A 15526-nucleotide genomic window follows, 5' to 3' on the forward strand; every position below is an offset into this window, starting at 1 on the left:
AATGAGTTTACATATCAATTCTGATAAATTAGATTAACTTAATTATGATCATCACAATGATTAATGTGATTTCTCATATTCTAAATTTCTCATATTTTAAAAAGCAATATTAAGAAAAAAATATATATATGTAGCTGTAGAAACGCATGTACTGCTATACTGATGAAAAAAAAAAATCTCACTGTGCGAAAAACACCTTGATTATTTGCAACTTTTACTATTTTATAATTTAAAACAAAAAACATTTTGAATCTATGTGGCTACAATGGCTGTTCGGCTGAAACAATATTTCCTCTGATTAGAAAAAAAAAAACAGCTTAGAACAAATACATAATGACTAAACGCAGATAACAGTAGGGCTGGGGTAAACGATTATTAATTAAACGATTAGTCTGTCGATTATTTTATCGATTAGTCGACTAATCTAACGACTAATTGAACGATTCTTTTTTGTAACATGGAAATTGCAGGAGTGCACATTCAATGCACAACAATTTTGATCTGGTTCTTACAGAGTATCTACACTGTAAAATGTTTGGTAGGCTACTCAAATGAGCCCTATCACACTTGGATGTGGTGCTCATTTTAATGTTTTCAGTGCTCATAAAAAACATCCGGACTGATTTTTCGGTTTTGTTGACGGGGGTGGGGTTTACATGCGCTTCATAAGGCACACACGCACATTTGCACACACACGCGCAAGGTCTCTCGCTCTCTCCCTCGCTGCGCGCGCTACACGGTTTGGAGCTCGCGAGCTCTAGATTCCGGGAGATTTTAACTAACTTGCGGGCATCAGGGAGCCGCTATCACTATGCGGGAGACTTGGGATGTCAACTCCATTTGACAAAGAGCGCAAATAACGACACCTTCACGTTTGGTACTAAATTTGAAGTATTCCCATACCTTCGATGATTTAGTGCGAGCTGGGTTTTTTTAGGACTTTTTCTTTTGTTGGGACTTTTGCATGGCTTTGTTGTGAATTCTGTGAAGAGGTTGATGTTTCGTCCTCGATTCTGCAATGTTTCGGTCTCCCACGTGTGTGTGGCGAGCTGTACCGCCGGGAACGGTGCAAAAAAATAAATACATAAATAAATAAAGAAGCGTCGACAAAAAAATATGACGTCGACGAACTTTTGACGTCGAAGCGTCGACGTCATCGACGCGCCGCTACAGGCCTAGATAACAGATCATTAAAACCAGCTGAAAAATAAATATTCCCCCATCTTCATTAAGGACATATGCATGTACATATCTGAAAGGTTTCATGTGGTAAGCCTGTGCACAAAGAGTAATTAGACAACACGTTTTATTGTTCATGCATCAACACAATGCCTCCATCTCTCTCAGCCAGCCATCTTTCCGCAGAGCCCTCAAAGCAAACTTCACTTCTATTCTCCTCAAGGCCTGGATGAATGGAACAACTAACACACACAAAGCCTATTAAACTGCTTTGGAAACTCCTACGGGACGGCAGCGAGTACGCAGCACACCTCTTTCAGAAAACACTTCCTCAAATACCACAGGACTTACTCATGCAGAGAGACGGAGGTGTGTAGAGAATCCAAAAAAAAAAAGAGGACGTGAAATTAACCCATTACGGTCACAACTCAAAATCATAAACTGACAGATATAAACAACCATGCACTTTTATGAGCTTTTGTTTTTGAACTTTGCTGAAGACTTCTAAATCAAGACACACCCAAACCCCTTTGTCACATGACTCAAACCCCCAAAGCCCCCTAGTCAAACGACTCTCAGACCCTGTTTACACCTGGTGTTAAACGTGCTTCCATATCATAATTACTGTAATTACAAGAAGTCCTCGTAGAGCTCGCAATTACAATGTGATTTCATTTTCAGTTCGCTTCTGTACTCAGTCTGAGATAGCGACCCATCTCTCAGTTTTCCTCCGGCCTGAAAACAGCCGGCCAATCAACGAACAGAGGGCGGGCTGAGAGCCGTGACGTAGACGCTAAGCATCGAGTTTAAGATTGTATTGTAGGTTAGGGAAATCGAAAACGACCGCGGATATGGAGACACGAGATGCAATTCGCTCTGTTGTGGAGAATATTCCCGGCATTTGCAAACTGAAGCCCGAACAAGAAGAGTGTTTGTTAAACATTTTGAATGGAGGTAATGTTTAAGTTGGAGAGAGAGGTGATTGCGTTTTGTGATTGGCTTACAGGTAACCAATGATTTTATACTTCAGAAGCGCCCCGACGCGAGAAAATAAACACTTTTCCATTATGCCATTCCAGACTCTGTCTACGAAGCAAAGCGAAGTAGCAGAGTTTGGTATTACCAGGCTACTTGTACCACCTGACCGATGCAGATTCATTTAAGCATTGATAATGCTGCCATAAAAACGCATAATTCCCAGTCCGAGCACATGAACAGCTGAGTAAAATATCACGTCATCATCTCAAAATTACGCTAATTACGACATGGCGTGAACGTAGCAAAACATGCATGAGTCTCAGTCGATCTGGTCACAAGTGGCAGGTCAAGACGACACATTGTGTTATTAATATGAATCTCAAAAGTGTCTCCTCTAAGCACTTGTTTGATCAGACTTTGAGAGATTTTTTTGGACTGCATGCCTCACTCGCTACATTAGTTCATCACTGAATAATTAATTTATATACAGAAAAGATGTTTTGAAAAATGCTTGTAATTCTAAATTGGATGTTTATATAGGGAGAAAAGGGAAAACACACAAAACAACCTGTCCATTCTGAAATTTCACCAACACATCATGGTGTATCAAGGAACGATGCAAGGGATAAGAAGAAGACTAGTATCTATATAATTAAGTCAGTAAATAAATGCATAAATCCAATCAATCAATCATTGGTGTATAGGTCTATATAATCTGGAGGCAGACAGAAAACGATGCCACTTTTAACAGTTAGTCTATCAAGAGAGCAGCACACAGAAATGTGCTCTTTTACCTGTCGTAGTGTCGTAGCTTCACCTCAGTCTAGTGCACTTGAGAATTTAAATTACACCAATACAGAGGCAAAACTATTTAAACTCAACAAAGTGAAATTCAACCACCCTCAGGGTAAAAATACACACACACACACACACACAACAAAGACTAGACATTTCTACACACCGCCTCGTGCTCCTTTGCGCTCAGAGTGGAAGTCGCTATAAAAGCACTGAGCAACACAAACAGGTAAAGACCACAATATTTCAAAAGAGCTGAATAACTCAAGCAGAACAGAAGTTTCTATCTAACATGAACGCTGGAGATATTTTGAGTCTCCATCAAGGAGAGCAGATAAATCCAGAATTATGGGCTAGACTGAGTTTGCTGCCGATAAAAGATCCTACTGATCCAACATTTAATGCAAACCATAAAGTTCTTCTCCAGTTGAGATGGGATTAAGATTCTATTATATCTCAAAAACATCCCTATAAAGTCTGAAAACCTCCTTCTCAAGAACTTTCTAAGTGAACTTATTTGTGTAAACTAACTATTATGGCTGCTAAAGGAAACAGTTCAGTTAGGAAAATGTCACGACTAATAATGACATGTCAACTCAGAGCCGTCAATCACAGCTGGAGGAATGAGGTAACATACCGTAGCGTGACAACAATCCAGTCTATCATTATATACGAGAAGGAAGAAACGCCTGGAAAATAGTTCAACTTTCCTTTACTGCGGATGTGCTTGGTTAACATCTACTTCTAAACATGTTTGGACACATACAATCCAGCGAGTAGTAGTTTTCCTGACTTAAATGTACAGCAAGTCATAAGGAAGCTCATCAGGAATGATGAAAAATGAAATCACAGATATGTTGGCAATCTGTTGCCTGTGATAAATGAAATTAAGATGTTCAGTGCAGACCAATAAGAAGGAAGTATCTAGAGAGTAGTTAAATGTAATATTTGCACAAAATTGCTGTTTAAAATTTTTTTTACACAATATTTGAATTCACAACATTCATTCTTTAAAACACCAGGATAAGAACAAATAAACGTAGCCCGAATAGTATTACGTTTATAGTAACCCAATAAAATGAGTTTGTTTACATCAGGCTTCCCACGCATTTTGGACTTTCCCCGTATTTATGATTCTGGATATGGATTTAAAAGTATAACAGAGATAAAATACTCAGTAGGCTATCAGTGAGTATCCAATGAAATATTTCAGGTCATGTATGTAAATCTGTGACTGGAAATCACGGTTTTTAAATATTCTAATATGTCCAGGTTATAATAACAGTGGGATCCCTGAAATACAAACAAAACAATCGGGCGAATGAAAGCAGCAGCGGGTGTAAAGAATCTTCCGGGGGAAAATACAACTAGCACGAAATGTTCTTACAACATAACAGCGGGAAAACTTGTTACAAAGTATCAGCGAGCGAGTAACAATGAGAAACAATGTATCCATGAGCTCCATTCAGGCCGCCGCGCAGGAAACACTGGAACTAGGCGCGTCTGTGTCAATCTCACACACACACACACACACACACATCTCAAATATATAACATTAATAGCGCATTGATTACACTGACCCACAATCATAAAATCACTTCAGCACAAAACATCCTCAAATAGTCTAAACTGGCATGGAAATATGGAATCTCACCATTTGTCCCCAAACTTTTGTAACAGGACTAAAAGAAGTTTAGTTCATGCAAGTTTCCTTCTTTACTCACCTACTCCGTACTTCTCTTTCTTCGTGGGCACCCAGCGCGACATCCTCACTGATGAAGGTGTTGTGAGACGCCCGTGAGTGTTGTTGTCGCTATTCCAAATATATATATCCAGAGTTTTTCCACACACTTTTTCTTTTCTCTGTAGGAGTGGAAAGACTCATCTAGCCGCCATTTTCCACCATCACTGAATTCATGAACCGCGAGGGGGAGATATGAGAAACTTTCTGTCATGTGGGACACCAGCGTCACCGGACGACCGGACAGTCCCTCACAAAACAACTACCATGGTCTCGATAATCTCGGCCAAAATACCAGAGTAAAGTCTAAGTAATAATACAAATTTTGTGACTTGAAATACGGGGTATGTATTATTATTCCAGGAGTAAATCTTTTATTTAAACGCACAGATTTATTATTATTAGCCTATTTTTTTATTTTTGTTATGAAGGCCACGTTAAAATATATTCATGATTTATTTTTGCTACTTTTAAAATGCATTTATAATAATAATTATTATTATTATTATACGTTTTATACGTCATTATTATACGTTTGGTTTTTAAATATTAAAGGTTAAAGAAAATAAATAATTTCAGCATATTTTTGTATGATAATAATTTATGTAATTTTACTAAAACAAAACCTAGTTGTGGCGTCATTCCCACCGCGATTAACAATTTCAAGCGCTATTAAAGTTTTTTCAAAAGTCAACTTTGTGGCAAGGAGACAACAGCGTCAGTGACGAACATGAAATCAAATGCGAGGTAAATATGACTTGTTGTGAAAGGAATATTTTCGTCCATCATTTCTTATCAATCTCTAGTATTGTCAAAAATGTTTTTAAAAATATATAATTTATCTGTGTATTTTGAATACATAAAATGCATCCAAAAAATACGCACAGTGCTGAGGAACACTCATTTTAGTGATCTGATATTTAATTCCATAAATGTTATTTACACTACAAAATGTAGTGGAAATGTTCATGACTTTCATTAAAGAAAATGACAGACTTCTCCTGTGATGAAAACAGGTTGGACAATGAAACTGAAACACATGGTTTTATTTATTAGTACGGTGTAGGGCCTACTTTTGCAGCCAGTACAGCATCAATTTGTCTTGGGAATGACAGATACATGTCCTGCACAGCGGCCAGATCACTATATAATGCTGGTGGAGGAAAATGTTTTCTGACTGGCTCCTCTAAAATATCCCAATTTGGCTCAAACATATTCAGATCTGTTGACTGTGCAAGCCATAGGAGATGTTCAACTTCACTTTCATGTTCATCAAACCATTCTGACATAAGTCTTGCGGTGTGTATTGGTGCATTATCATGCTGATACACGGCACCCCCTTCATGTACGATGTTTGAAGCATTAGTTGCACATGGTCCTCCAGAACGGTTCGGTAGTCATGAAACTGCAGCCCAAACCATGTCAAGTCAAGTCCTCTTCATTTATATAGTGCTTTTAATAATGGAGATTGTTTCAAAGCAGCTTTACAAAGATAAACATACAATTTACGGTAACAGAGATTGTTTTGGCTTTATAGCGATTTTTGAATAATGTTATTTCCAGCTAAAGTTAGTTTTGATTGATTCACTTCCAGCAAAATAATCATTTGTTATTACATTAGGGGCCACTAAGACGACACCGTTCTCTCTAAACAGACTTTAAACGCGAACCTGTGACCTGATGGCGTTCACATGCGCATTAAAAATTGATTCTATATTCGTTTGAATATATGTGCGCAGGTTTGTAATTTCCCTTCCTGATCACTCAAAACCATCACTGATCCATCCCGCACTTCACTCTGGACAGACAACAGTCCGGGTTTTGAGCCTCCTTCCACACCATAACTCCCACGGATGTGGGAAAGACAGTGAAGGTGGACTCATCAGAGAACAAGACATGTTTCACATTGTCCACAGCCCAAGATTTGCACTGTTGGCTCATTGGCACGCTTGACCAAATGTTTGGTTATAGCAGCCCGACCATGAATATTGACTCCTGATGAACAGTGGAAACAGGAAGAGTCGATGTGCGCATTTAATTCTACAGTGAGTTGGGCAGCTGTGGTTTTATGTTTTTGGATAAAATGCAGGTTAGTACCTGGACATCCCTTTCCTCTTGAGTCAACAGTTACTCCTGTTGGATTTGGTTTGTCGAAATCACCCTGATGTCATAGCTCTCGATACACCACAAAGATATGCTGTCCTGGTCACAGATGCCAACCATTTGTCATGTTTTGAACTCAATGTCTAACATTATGCTGTGTGGATTGCTATATTTTATGACAGCTGTGCTATTGCTCTGCTAATTCAACCTTCACACTCTGCTCTTACTGATGGAATGTAAAATCACTGAAGATTGGCCACCAGGCTGCACAAATATAGGCATGAAACATCCAGCACTATATTGGCTCGTGTTTCAGTTTGTCACTTTGTCCAACCCCTGCTATTTACCACTGTTAGGCACATTAAAGGGGGCTGAGAAACAGAAACACACACATATTGGCATCCACTACCGTTGAAAGGTTTGATTGCTCACCAAGACTGCATTTGTTTGATTAAAAAATACAGTAAAAACAGTAATATTGTGAAATATTTGTGTTTTATATTGTAATTATATTTTAAAATGTAATTTATTCCTGCGATGCAAAGCTAAATTTTCAGCATCAGTGTCACGTGCTCCTTTAAAAATCATTCTAACATGCTGATTTGCTGCTCAAGAAACAGTTTTTATAATTATATCAGTGTTGAAAACTGTTGTGCTGCTTCATATTTTTATGGGAACCTTGATCAACTGTGTGTGCATGCACATAAAAGCAAAGCTCAGATTTGTTTGTATTTGACCCTTGATGAAACTCTGTCATTTTCAAATGGTCAATTTCTAAAATGTTTATTTTGACTGGGTTCTAAACAGACTAATCTGTTTTCTGTCGCTTCTGTCCTAGTTTTTGAGTAAAAAAGATTTTTAATCAAAAAATGGAAAACATAATTAACAGCACTGCATAAAACATTATGAATCCTCTAATACTCCTAACGAGACAATTTTCGCTGTCAAAAATAGCTGCAGAATGTGGCGACTGCTGAAAATTTGATTATGGGGACCAATTAGAAAAGATTGCTCTGGGATAGCGTCTCGTAGCCATTGACTTCCCTTAATTCCTGCTTTTCCAGAAAAATTATCACTCCGTTTGAGGTTAATTGTTGTTTCTGTGAAAGTATGTTGCTTTGCACACAAACATCCCCAGATGCTTGTAATTAAAGCTGCTCTGTGGGAAAAAGATTGCCTTTTGATTCATAACACTATGCAAAACATTTCAAGAATGAACCTTTTTGGTGACATCCACAAATACATGGCTTCCTCTTCTTTGTTCAGTTGTTGTTGAAACACTGGCCACAGGCTATAAAATGCAAGGATTTGACTTAAACAACTTAAGAAGGAGTTCCTTTGCATCCATCTGAAGCTTGCTTCTCATCGGTATAAATGTTATAGAAATGTGCTTTCATTGTTAGCCCAGATATGTCCCTTTATGAGAAATGAATGATTTATTCTCACTCTGTCCAGTGGCCCTGCAGCGGGTGAAGAGGCTGTTTACCATTAATCCGTGTATAGACATCAGAGCACTGTTAGTTTAGTGCGGACCCCGTCACATTACACCTCTCTCTCTCTCTCTCTCTCTCTCTCTCTCTCTCTCTCTCTCTCTCTCTCTCTCTCTCAGCCTGAAGAACAGAGCTCAAACACTTCATCATCATTATACCCAGTCTAATGTCCAGTCTAATATGTAATGTACAGCCAGAAAGACAGCTATAATAATATACAGAAAAAATTAGATATATTATTATATATTATATTTAATATATTTTGTATATATAGATAGTATTATTATTTACCTTGTCCCACACCCGGATTTCAAATCTTGATAATTATTATATGTTTAAAATTATGATATCGAAGAGCATTAGATGAAATATGTGAGGTATATATCACTTGTAAAAGGAATATTTTTGTGCATAGTTTGTGTGTATATATATATACACTCACCTAAAGGATTATTAGGAACACCATACTAATACTGTGTTTGACCCCCTTTCGCCTTCAGAAATGCCTTAATTCTACGTGGCATTGATTCAACAAGGTACTGAAAGCATTCTTTAGAAATGTTGGCCCATATTGATAGGATAGCATCTTGCAGTTGATGGAGATTTGTGGGATGCACATCCAGGGCACGAAGCTCACGTTCCACCACATCCCAAAGATGCTCTATTGGGTTGAGATCTGGTGACTGTGGGGGCCATTTTAGTACAGTGAACTCATTGTCATGTTCAAGAAACCAATTTGAAATGATTCGAGCGTTGTGACATGGTGCATTATCCTGCTGGAAGTAGCCATCAGAGGATGGGTACATGGTGGCCATAAAGGGATGGACATGGTCAGAAACAATGCTCAGGTAGGCCATGGCATTTAAACAATCCCCAATTGGCACTAAGGGGCCTAAAGTGTGCCAAGAAAACATCCCCCACACCATTACACCACCACCACCAGCCTGCACAGTGGGAACAAGGCATGATGGATCCATGTTCTCATTCTGTTTACGCCAAATTCTGACTCTACCATCTGAATGTCTCAACAGAAATCGAGACTCATCAGACCAGGCAACATTTTTCCAGTCTTCAACTGTCCAATTTTGGTGAGCTCTTGCAAATTGTAGCCTCTTTTTCCTATTTGTAGTGGAGATAAGTGGTACCCGGTGGAGTCTTCTGCTGTTGTAGCCCATCCGCCTCAATGTTGTGCGTGTTGTGGCTTCACAAATGCTTTGCTGCATACCTCGGTTGTAACGAGTGGTTATTTCAGTCAAAGTTGCTCTTCTATCAGCTTGAATCAGTCGGCCCATTCTCCTCTGACCTCTAGCATCAACAAGGCATTTTCGCCCACAGGACTGCCGCATACTGGATGGTTTTCCCTTTTCACACCATTCTTTGTAAACCCTAGAAATGGTTGTGCGTGAAAATCCCAGTAACTGAGCAGATTGTGAAATACTCAGACCGGCCCGTCTGGCACCAACAACCATGCCATGCTCAAAATTGCTTAAATCACCTTTCTTTCCCATTCTGACATTCAGTTTGGAGTTCAGGAGATTGTCTTGACCAGGACAACACCCCTAAATGCATTGAAGCAACTGCCATCTGATTGGTTGATTAGATAATTGCATTAATGAGAAATTGAACAGATGTTCCTAATAATCCTTTAGGTGAGTGCATATACTGTATATATATATAAACTTTTTGGACATTAATTTGACTCTATTTCATCTTATATTTCAGATTTGTTGTACTATTGATTATTTGAATTTCAAATAAAACGTCCCTGCTCAGATGGACTCGACTAACATCATTATAGACTCATTATAAACAGAGGAAATCATCAAATGGGTTTGGAACGGCATAAGGGTGAGTAAATGCTGACAGAAGTTTAGTTTAGGGTGAATTATTCTATTAATTGTTCTCCAGTGCCTTTCTTATTTTGCTCATTTCTAAGCCTTGGGAGACATTTGACAGCTTTAATTAGTAAATCCCTCCGTAAATACAGAGAGTAAGCAATGTTGAGGCCAATGCACGGAGAACAAAACCGCAAATTACCCACTTAAAATTAGAAGCCAAATTGATCACAGGAAAATAATGTCCAGGACTAAACATGAAATAGACGTAGAGCAGGATAAAGCTGCTTTGATTGTGTGAGTCATACAAGCTTCCATATGTCTTTCTTTTCTCTCTGCTCTAATGATAAAGAGATTCATTATTATCAGCAAAAGAATGTTGACCTGTCCCAACATCAGAGGACCGGACTCAACACACACCAATCTGCCTTTACATGTTTATTTATACTTCCTTCATATCAGTCTTCCCCTTAATGAGTACAGCAGTCCCCTTCCCTCAGATGTGCCGTCCTCTCCCTGCCCTCATCCTGCAGGGGGCGCCGGTAGTTCTGCTCAGGGAATTCAGAACACTTACTATGCAGTACTGTATGTATCCAGTGTATAGTATGCATATATTCTATATTGATTTATTTTGTTTTATTAAAAATGCTAATTAGACTTTTTTAGTTGCAAGGTGTCATGTAATGAGAAGATTAAAAGAAACATTTTAGAAAGAATTACAGTGTGCACAGTACAAATACTGCAAAAATAGTAAGCAGTATGGTAGTATACTATTATGAACCTAATATGTATACAGTACATAGTATGCATATATTTTTTATGCATGCAATATCAATCTTTTTTTCTTTTTTTTACCACAAATGCTAATAAAAATTGCATGGTGTGCTCAGTATGCATACTGCAGAAATATAGTAAGCAGTATGGTAGTATACTATTCTGAACATAGTATGCATAAACTGTATGCAAATCTTCTTTTTGCATGCAATATTTATCTTAAGACATTTTTAGACTAAATTTGCTAACAATACATTTTTATGTCCAAGGTGCCATGCAATCAGCAGTTTTATAGAAACATTTTATTTTGAAAAATGACACTGTATGCATACTATAAAAATAATAAGAGTAGAATGGTAGAATACTATTACGAACATAGAGTCCATAAGGGCAGACAGGAAACACAAGAGCCAGTGTAATTACAATAATGATGTTAGATGCAGTAACATCTGGGAACAGCCGCATTTCCAAGTCACATGAGACGGGAAATCTGTATTCAGATTGAGAAGAAAATGGTGAGCTATTTAAGAAAGCTTAATGTCTTTACTGCGGCAGCTTGTCCCAGTTCACACAGCAGAGATGAATCCTCAGTGTGTGAACGGCTTTAACTAGATGAAATGTAGCTGAGCTAAATATAGTCATGTAAAGGTTTGGCCAGATACATTGTTCACTGATCAGAATTTGTGCAAAACTATAAAATTATGGAATAGCAGCTCAGATCATTTTGGTTTTGGGCGAATTTGATGAGATATTTGTATGAACTCAAATTGATATTTGATTGCAGACAAATGCGATCAAAGTTATTGAGAAACATACTCTATAACTGTCACGATACGATGTGGAGAAGAGGACTCAAGTGCAGTAAAAGGATATTTATTAACAAATGAAAACAAAAACACAAAGCAAAAACCCACAAGGGGGAAAACATAATCAATGAAACATAAAACAGAACTGAACTAGAATGACAAACACTGACCAAGAACACGAAGACCATCACAAGGAACAGGGGTAACATAAGACAAAGATCCGACAAAGACAGCAAACAAGAAGAGACTTAAAGAAGAGGCCAGGGCGGTGAAGACCCCTCGGGCGGTGAAGACCCCTCGGGCGGTGAAGACCCCTCGGGCGGCCAGGGCGGTGAAGACCCCTCGGGCGGTGAAGACCCCTCAGGCGGCCAGGGCGGTGAAGACCCCTCGGGCGGTGAAGACCCCTCGGGCGGTGAAGACCCCTCGGGCGGCCAGGGCGGTGAAGACCCCTCGGGCGGTGAAGACCCCTCGGGCGGCCAGGGCGGTGAAGACCCCTCGGGCGGCCAGGGCGGTGAGAACCCTTCGGGCGGCCATGGTGGTGAGGAACAGCGGACAGCGGCTCAGGAACAGCGGACACCGGCTCAGGAACAGCGGACACCGGCTCAGGAACAGCGGACACCGGCTCAGGTACAGCGGACACCGGCTCAGGAACAGCGGACACCGGCTCAGGAACAGCGGACACCGGCTCAGGAACAGCGGACACCGGCTCAGGAACAGCGGACAGCGGCTCAGGAACAGCGGACACCGGCTCAGGAACAGCGGACACCGGCTCAGGTACAGCGGACACCGGCTCAGGTACAGCGGACACCGGCTCAGGAACAGCCACAAGAACTGAAACAGTTACAAGAACAGACACAAACACAGACACAAACACTGGGTCCGGAACCGACATGGGCTCCAGCTCTGGAACAGGCACTGGCTCTGCCTCCGGCTCTGGAACAGGCACTGGCTCTGCCTCCGGCTCTGGGACAGGCACTGGCTCTGCCTCCGGCTCTGGGACAGGCACTGGCTCTGCCTCCGGCTCTGGAACAGGCACTGGCTCTGCCTCCGGCTCTGGGACAGGCACTGGCTCTGCCTCCGACTCTGGGACAGGCACTGGCTCCGGCTCTGGGACAGGCACTGGCTCCGCCTCTGGGACAGGCACTGGCTCCGCCTCTGGGACAGGCACTGGCTCCGCCTCTGGGACAGGCACTGGCTCCGCCTCTGGGACAGGCACTGGCTCCCCCTCTGGAACCGGAACAGCAGAGACTGGCATCTCCAAGATCCGAGCCGGACGCTCCAGATAGTCCGTCACAACCTTGGCGGCCACGCCAAAGGGGATCTCTGGCTCTGTCCCAGACTGAACAGACGGAACGTGATCAGTCTCTCGCTGGGCAGACGTGACGTGAACCGTCTCTCGCTGGGCAGACGTGACGTGAACCGTCTCTCGCTGGGCAGACGGGACGTGAACCGTCTCTCGCTAGGCAGACGGGACGAGAACAGTCTCTCGCTGGGCAGACGGGACGAGAACAGTCTCTCGCTGGGCAGACGGGACGTGAACAGTCTCTCGCTGGGCAGACGGGACGTGAACAGTCTCTCGCTGGGCAGACGGGACGTGAACAGTCTCTCGCTGGGCAGACGGGACGTGAACAGTCTCTCGCTGGGCAGACGGGACGTGAACGGTCTCTGGCTGGGCAGACGTGACGTGAACAGTCTCTCGCTGGGCAGACGTGACGTGAACAGTCTCTCGCTGGGCAGACGTGACGTGAACAGTCTCTCGCTGGGCAGACGGGACGTGAACAGTCTCTCGCTGGGCAGACGGGACGTGAACAGACTCTCGCTGGGCAGACGGGACGTGAACAGACTCTCGCTGGGCAGACGGGACGTGAACAGACTCTCGCTGGGCAGACGGGTCTCTCGCTGGGCAGACGGGCATTTCCTCCTCCTTGTCCGTCCGTGACGGCGAGAAGTAGGTCCTGAGCTGTCCCTACAGATGGACGAAAATTGGGTTGACCCAAATGTGGCGATGGTGTAGTCCGGGCAATCCAAGTAATCGTCGTCCATATAATTATCATCCAGATTCACCCAGTCAAACTCCTCGTCCTCCATGCTGCTGAGTCCACAAGTGGTCGGATCTTTCTGTCACGATACGATTTACAAAAAGTGGAGAGGAGGACACAAGTGCAGTAAAAGGATATTTATTAACAAAGGAAGAACTCAAACACTAATCAGGTAATGAGGGGGAGGGATCAAACAATGACAAGAGCACATGGCCCAACATAACAAAGACACCCATGTGCAATACAAGACAGGACAGACACGTGACAATAACTCTTAAACTCGAGGTTTTTATATGTCCTTTTCTCAGAAGAAACATCTGAAGACACAAGAAAAAGTCCTATTTTACTAAATAAAACCCATTTAATGCTATTTATGTGTAGAGAAACAACTGAGATAATAAAGAGATATCATTTGCGATTTCTCTAACAGGTCTATAGATATGCAGCCGATTCTGAAGCAGCAGAACCGATGGGTTGTTTACAGAAACACCGGGACAGAGCGTCTTCACCCTGAAGATGTGTGTGCTTTCATTGCCTTCGTGGTCTTGAGAGATCATGTGGGTGGCCCGACACAAACACTAACAACCTCATCATCTGATTCAACTCCCTGAAGCGCTAATTACCCAGCAGCCCTGGCGATCACATGCCCTGCTCCAAAACACTGGACACAACTGCTCTGTGTGTGTGTTCGATGTTACGGTTCTAACCCAGATATGAGTTTGTCTAGATCTTCTGAAGATATTCTGACTGGTGTTTGCCCGAGGAAAAACTCGCTGATGTGACTCTAGAGCAATGTGGGTGGTTTCCATGATGTTGCTGTGCGGTTGTTATGGTGTTCAGATTAATTTTTACCATGCTAGTGTTACATGTACTATGCTACATGAATATGGCATCATCATCTCTTACCCTAACTCTACCATAGCACTTTTGTAGTAAAGATGGTGAAAGCGAGTGTTCTTTTTTTAATCATTAGTGGCGTTTGCTAAGGCAAGCATCACTATTATTATTGCTCATGTAGGGTTAGTGATTTGAACAAACTACAAAGTTTAAGTATAAATTAACAGCTTCCACTCAGCTTGTCCACATAAATGGATGTTTAAGTTGTGCAGTTTGTTTAACAAAGTTTTGCTGTTACTTTTCTAAGCAATCAGAGGTTTTTTGCCTGGCGGATAATCCAGTAAATGTATAATGAAGGAGGGAACCGAGCCATATCTAGAGACCAGAATATTATACCAGAAATACTTGAAAGTGGGATATTTTGACGACTTAGTAAGCAAGTACCTATCAACCACCCACTCGTTAGCTCGTTAAAACCACCCACAATGCCCTAGTGTTTCAGCAGTGAGTTTTGCACTAGCAAGCCCCACTTTCTGAAAATGTTAAAATCTAGTTTCCTTTCCTAAACTGAAAGAGAAGAAAATGCAAGTTGTACACTTAGCAGGTTTTTTTTCACTTTGGGTTATCTGTGTTAAACTGCAGAATCCTTTCTGCACAGTTCACTTACAAGATGAATGTTAAAAACAACTCTGAGAGCAAACAAAACTCCAAGCCAACATATTATCTAGGTTGAAAAAGGCTGTATTTGCTGGCTGCGAGCAAACACACACACACACACACACACACACACACACAAACATCCCTCTCCCAGTGAAAAATAGAAGTTGTTCTGTAAGTCTTTTGTTCGTTCAGACTAGCACACACATTTATAGTCATGGCTGAGAGGAGACGGCACCAGTGGCCCCTCTTCACACCGCGAGAGGAATCGTCTCACTGCTGTCGCCTCGTG

At 41.5% G+C, this 15526-nt stretch overlaps 1 protein-coding gene across 3 annotated transcripts in view; it reads right to left on the minus strand.

Moving 5' to 3' along the window:
* The window catches only part of dock1 (dedicator of cytokinesis 1), a 283215-nt gene that overhangs the window by 143041 nt on the left and 124648 nt on the right, over positions 1 to 15526 (minus strand). Inside the window, exon 2 of one of the 3 annotated variants that reach the window (XM_056270649.1) lies at positions 4677 to 4733. In XM_056270649.1, coding sequence (XP_056126624.1) covers positions 4677 to 4719 — 43 coding nt within the window. In that variant the 5' untranslated portion in view covers positions 4720 to 4733. Of the gene's footprint in view, positions 1 to 4676; positions 4881 to 15526 lie in introns of those variants that run through there. The other 2 variants (XM_056270648.1, XM_056270650.1) reach the window with 2 other exon arrangements.

This window comes from Rhinichthys klamathensis, unplaced genomic scaffold (genome assembly GCF_029890125.1).
Source record: "Rhinichthys klamathensis goyatoka isolate OS25496 unplaced genomic scaffold, OSU_Roscu_1.1 h1tg000304l_1, whole genome shotgun sequence".
NCBI lineage: Eukaryota > Metazoa > Chordata > Actinopteri > Cypriniformes > Leuciscidae > Rhinichthys > Rhinichthys klamathensis.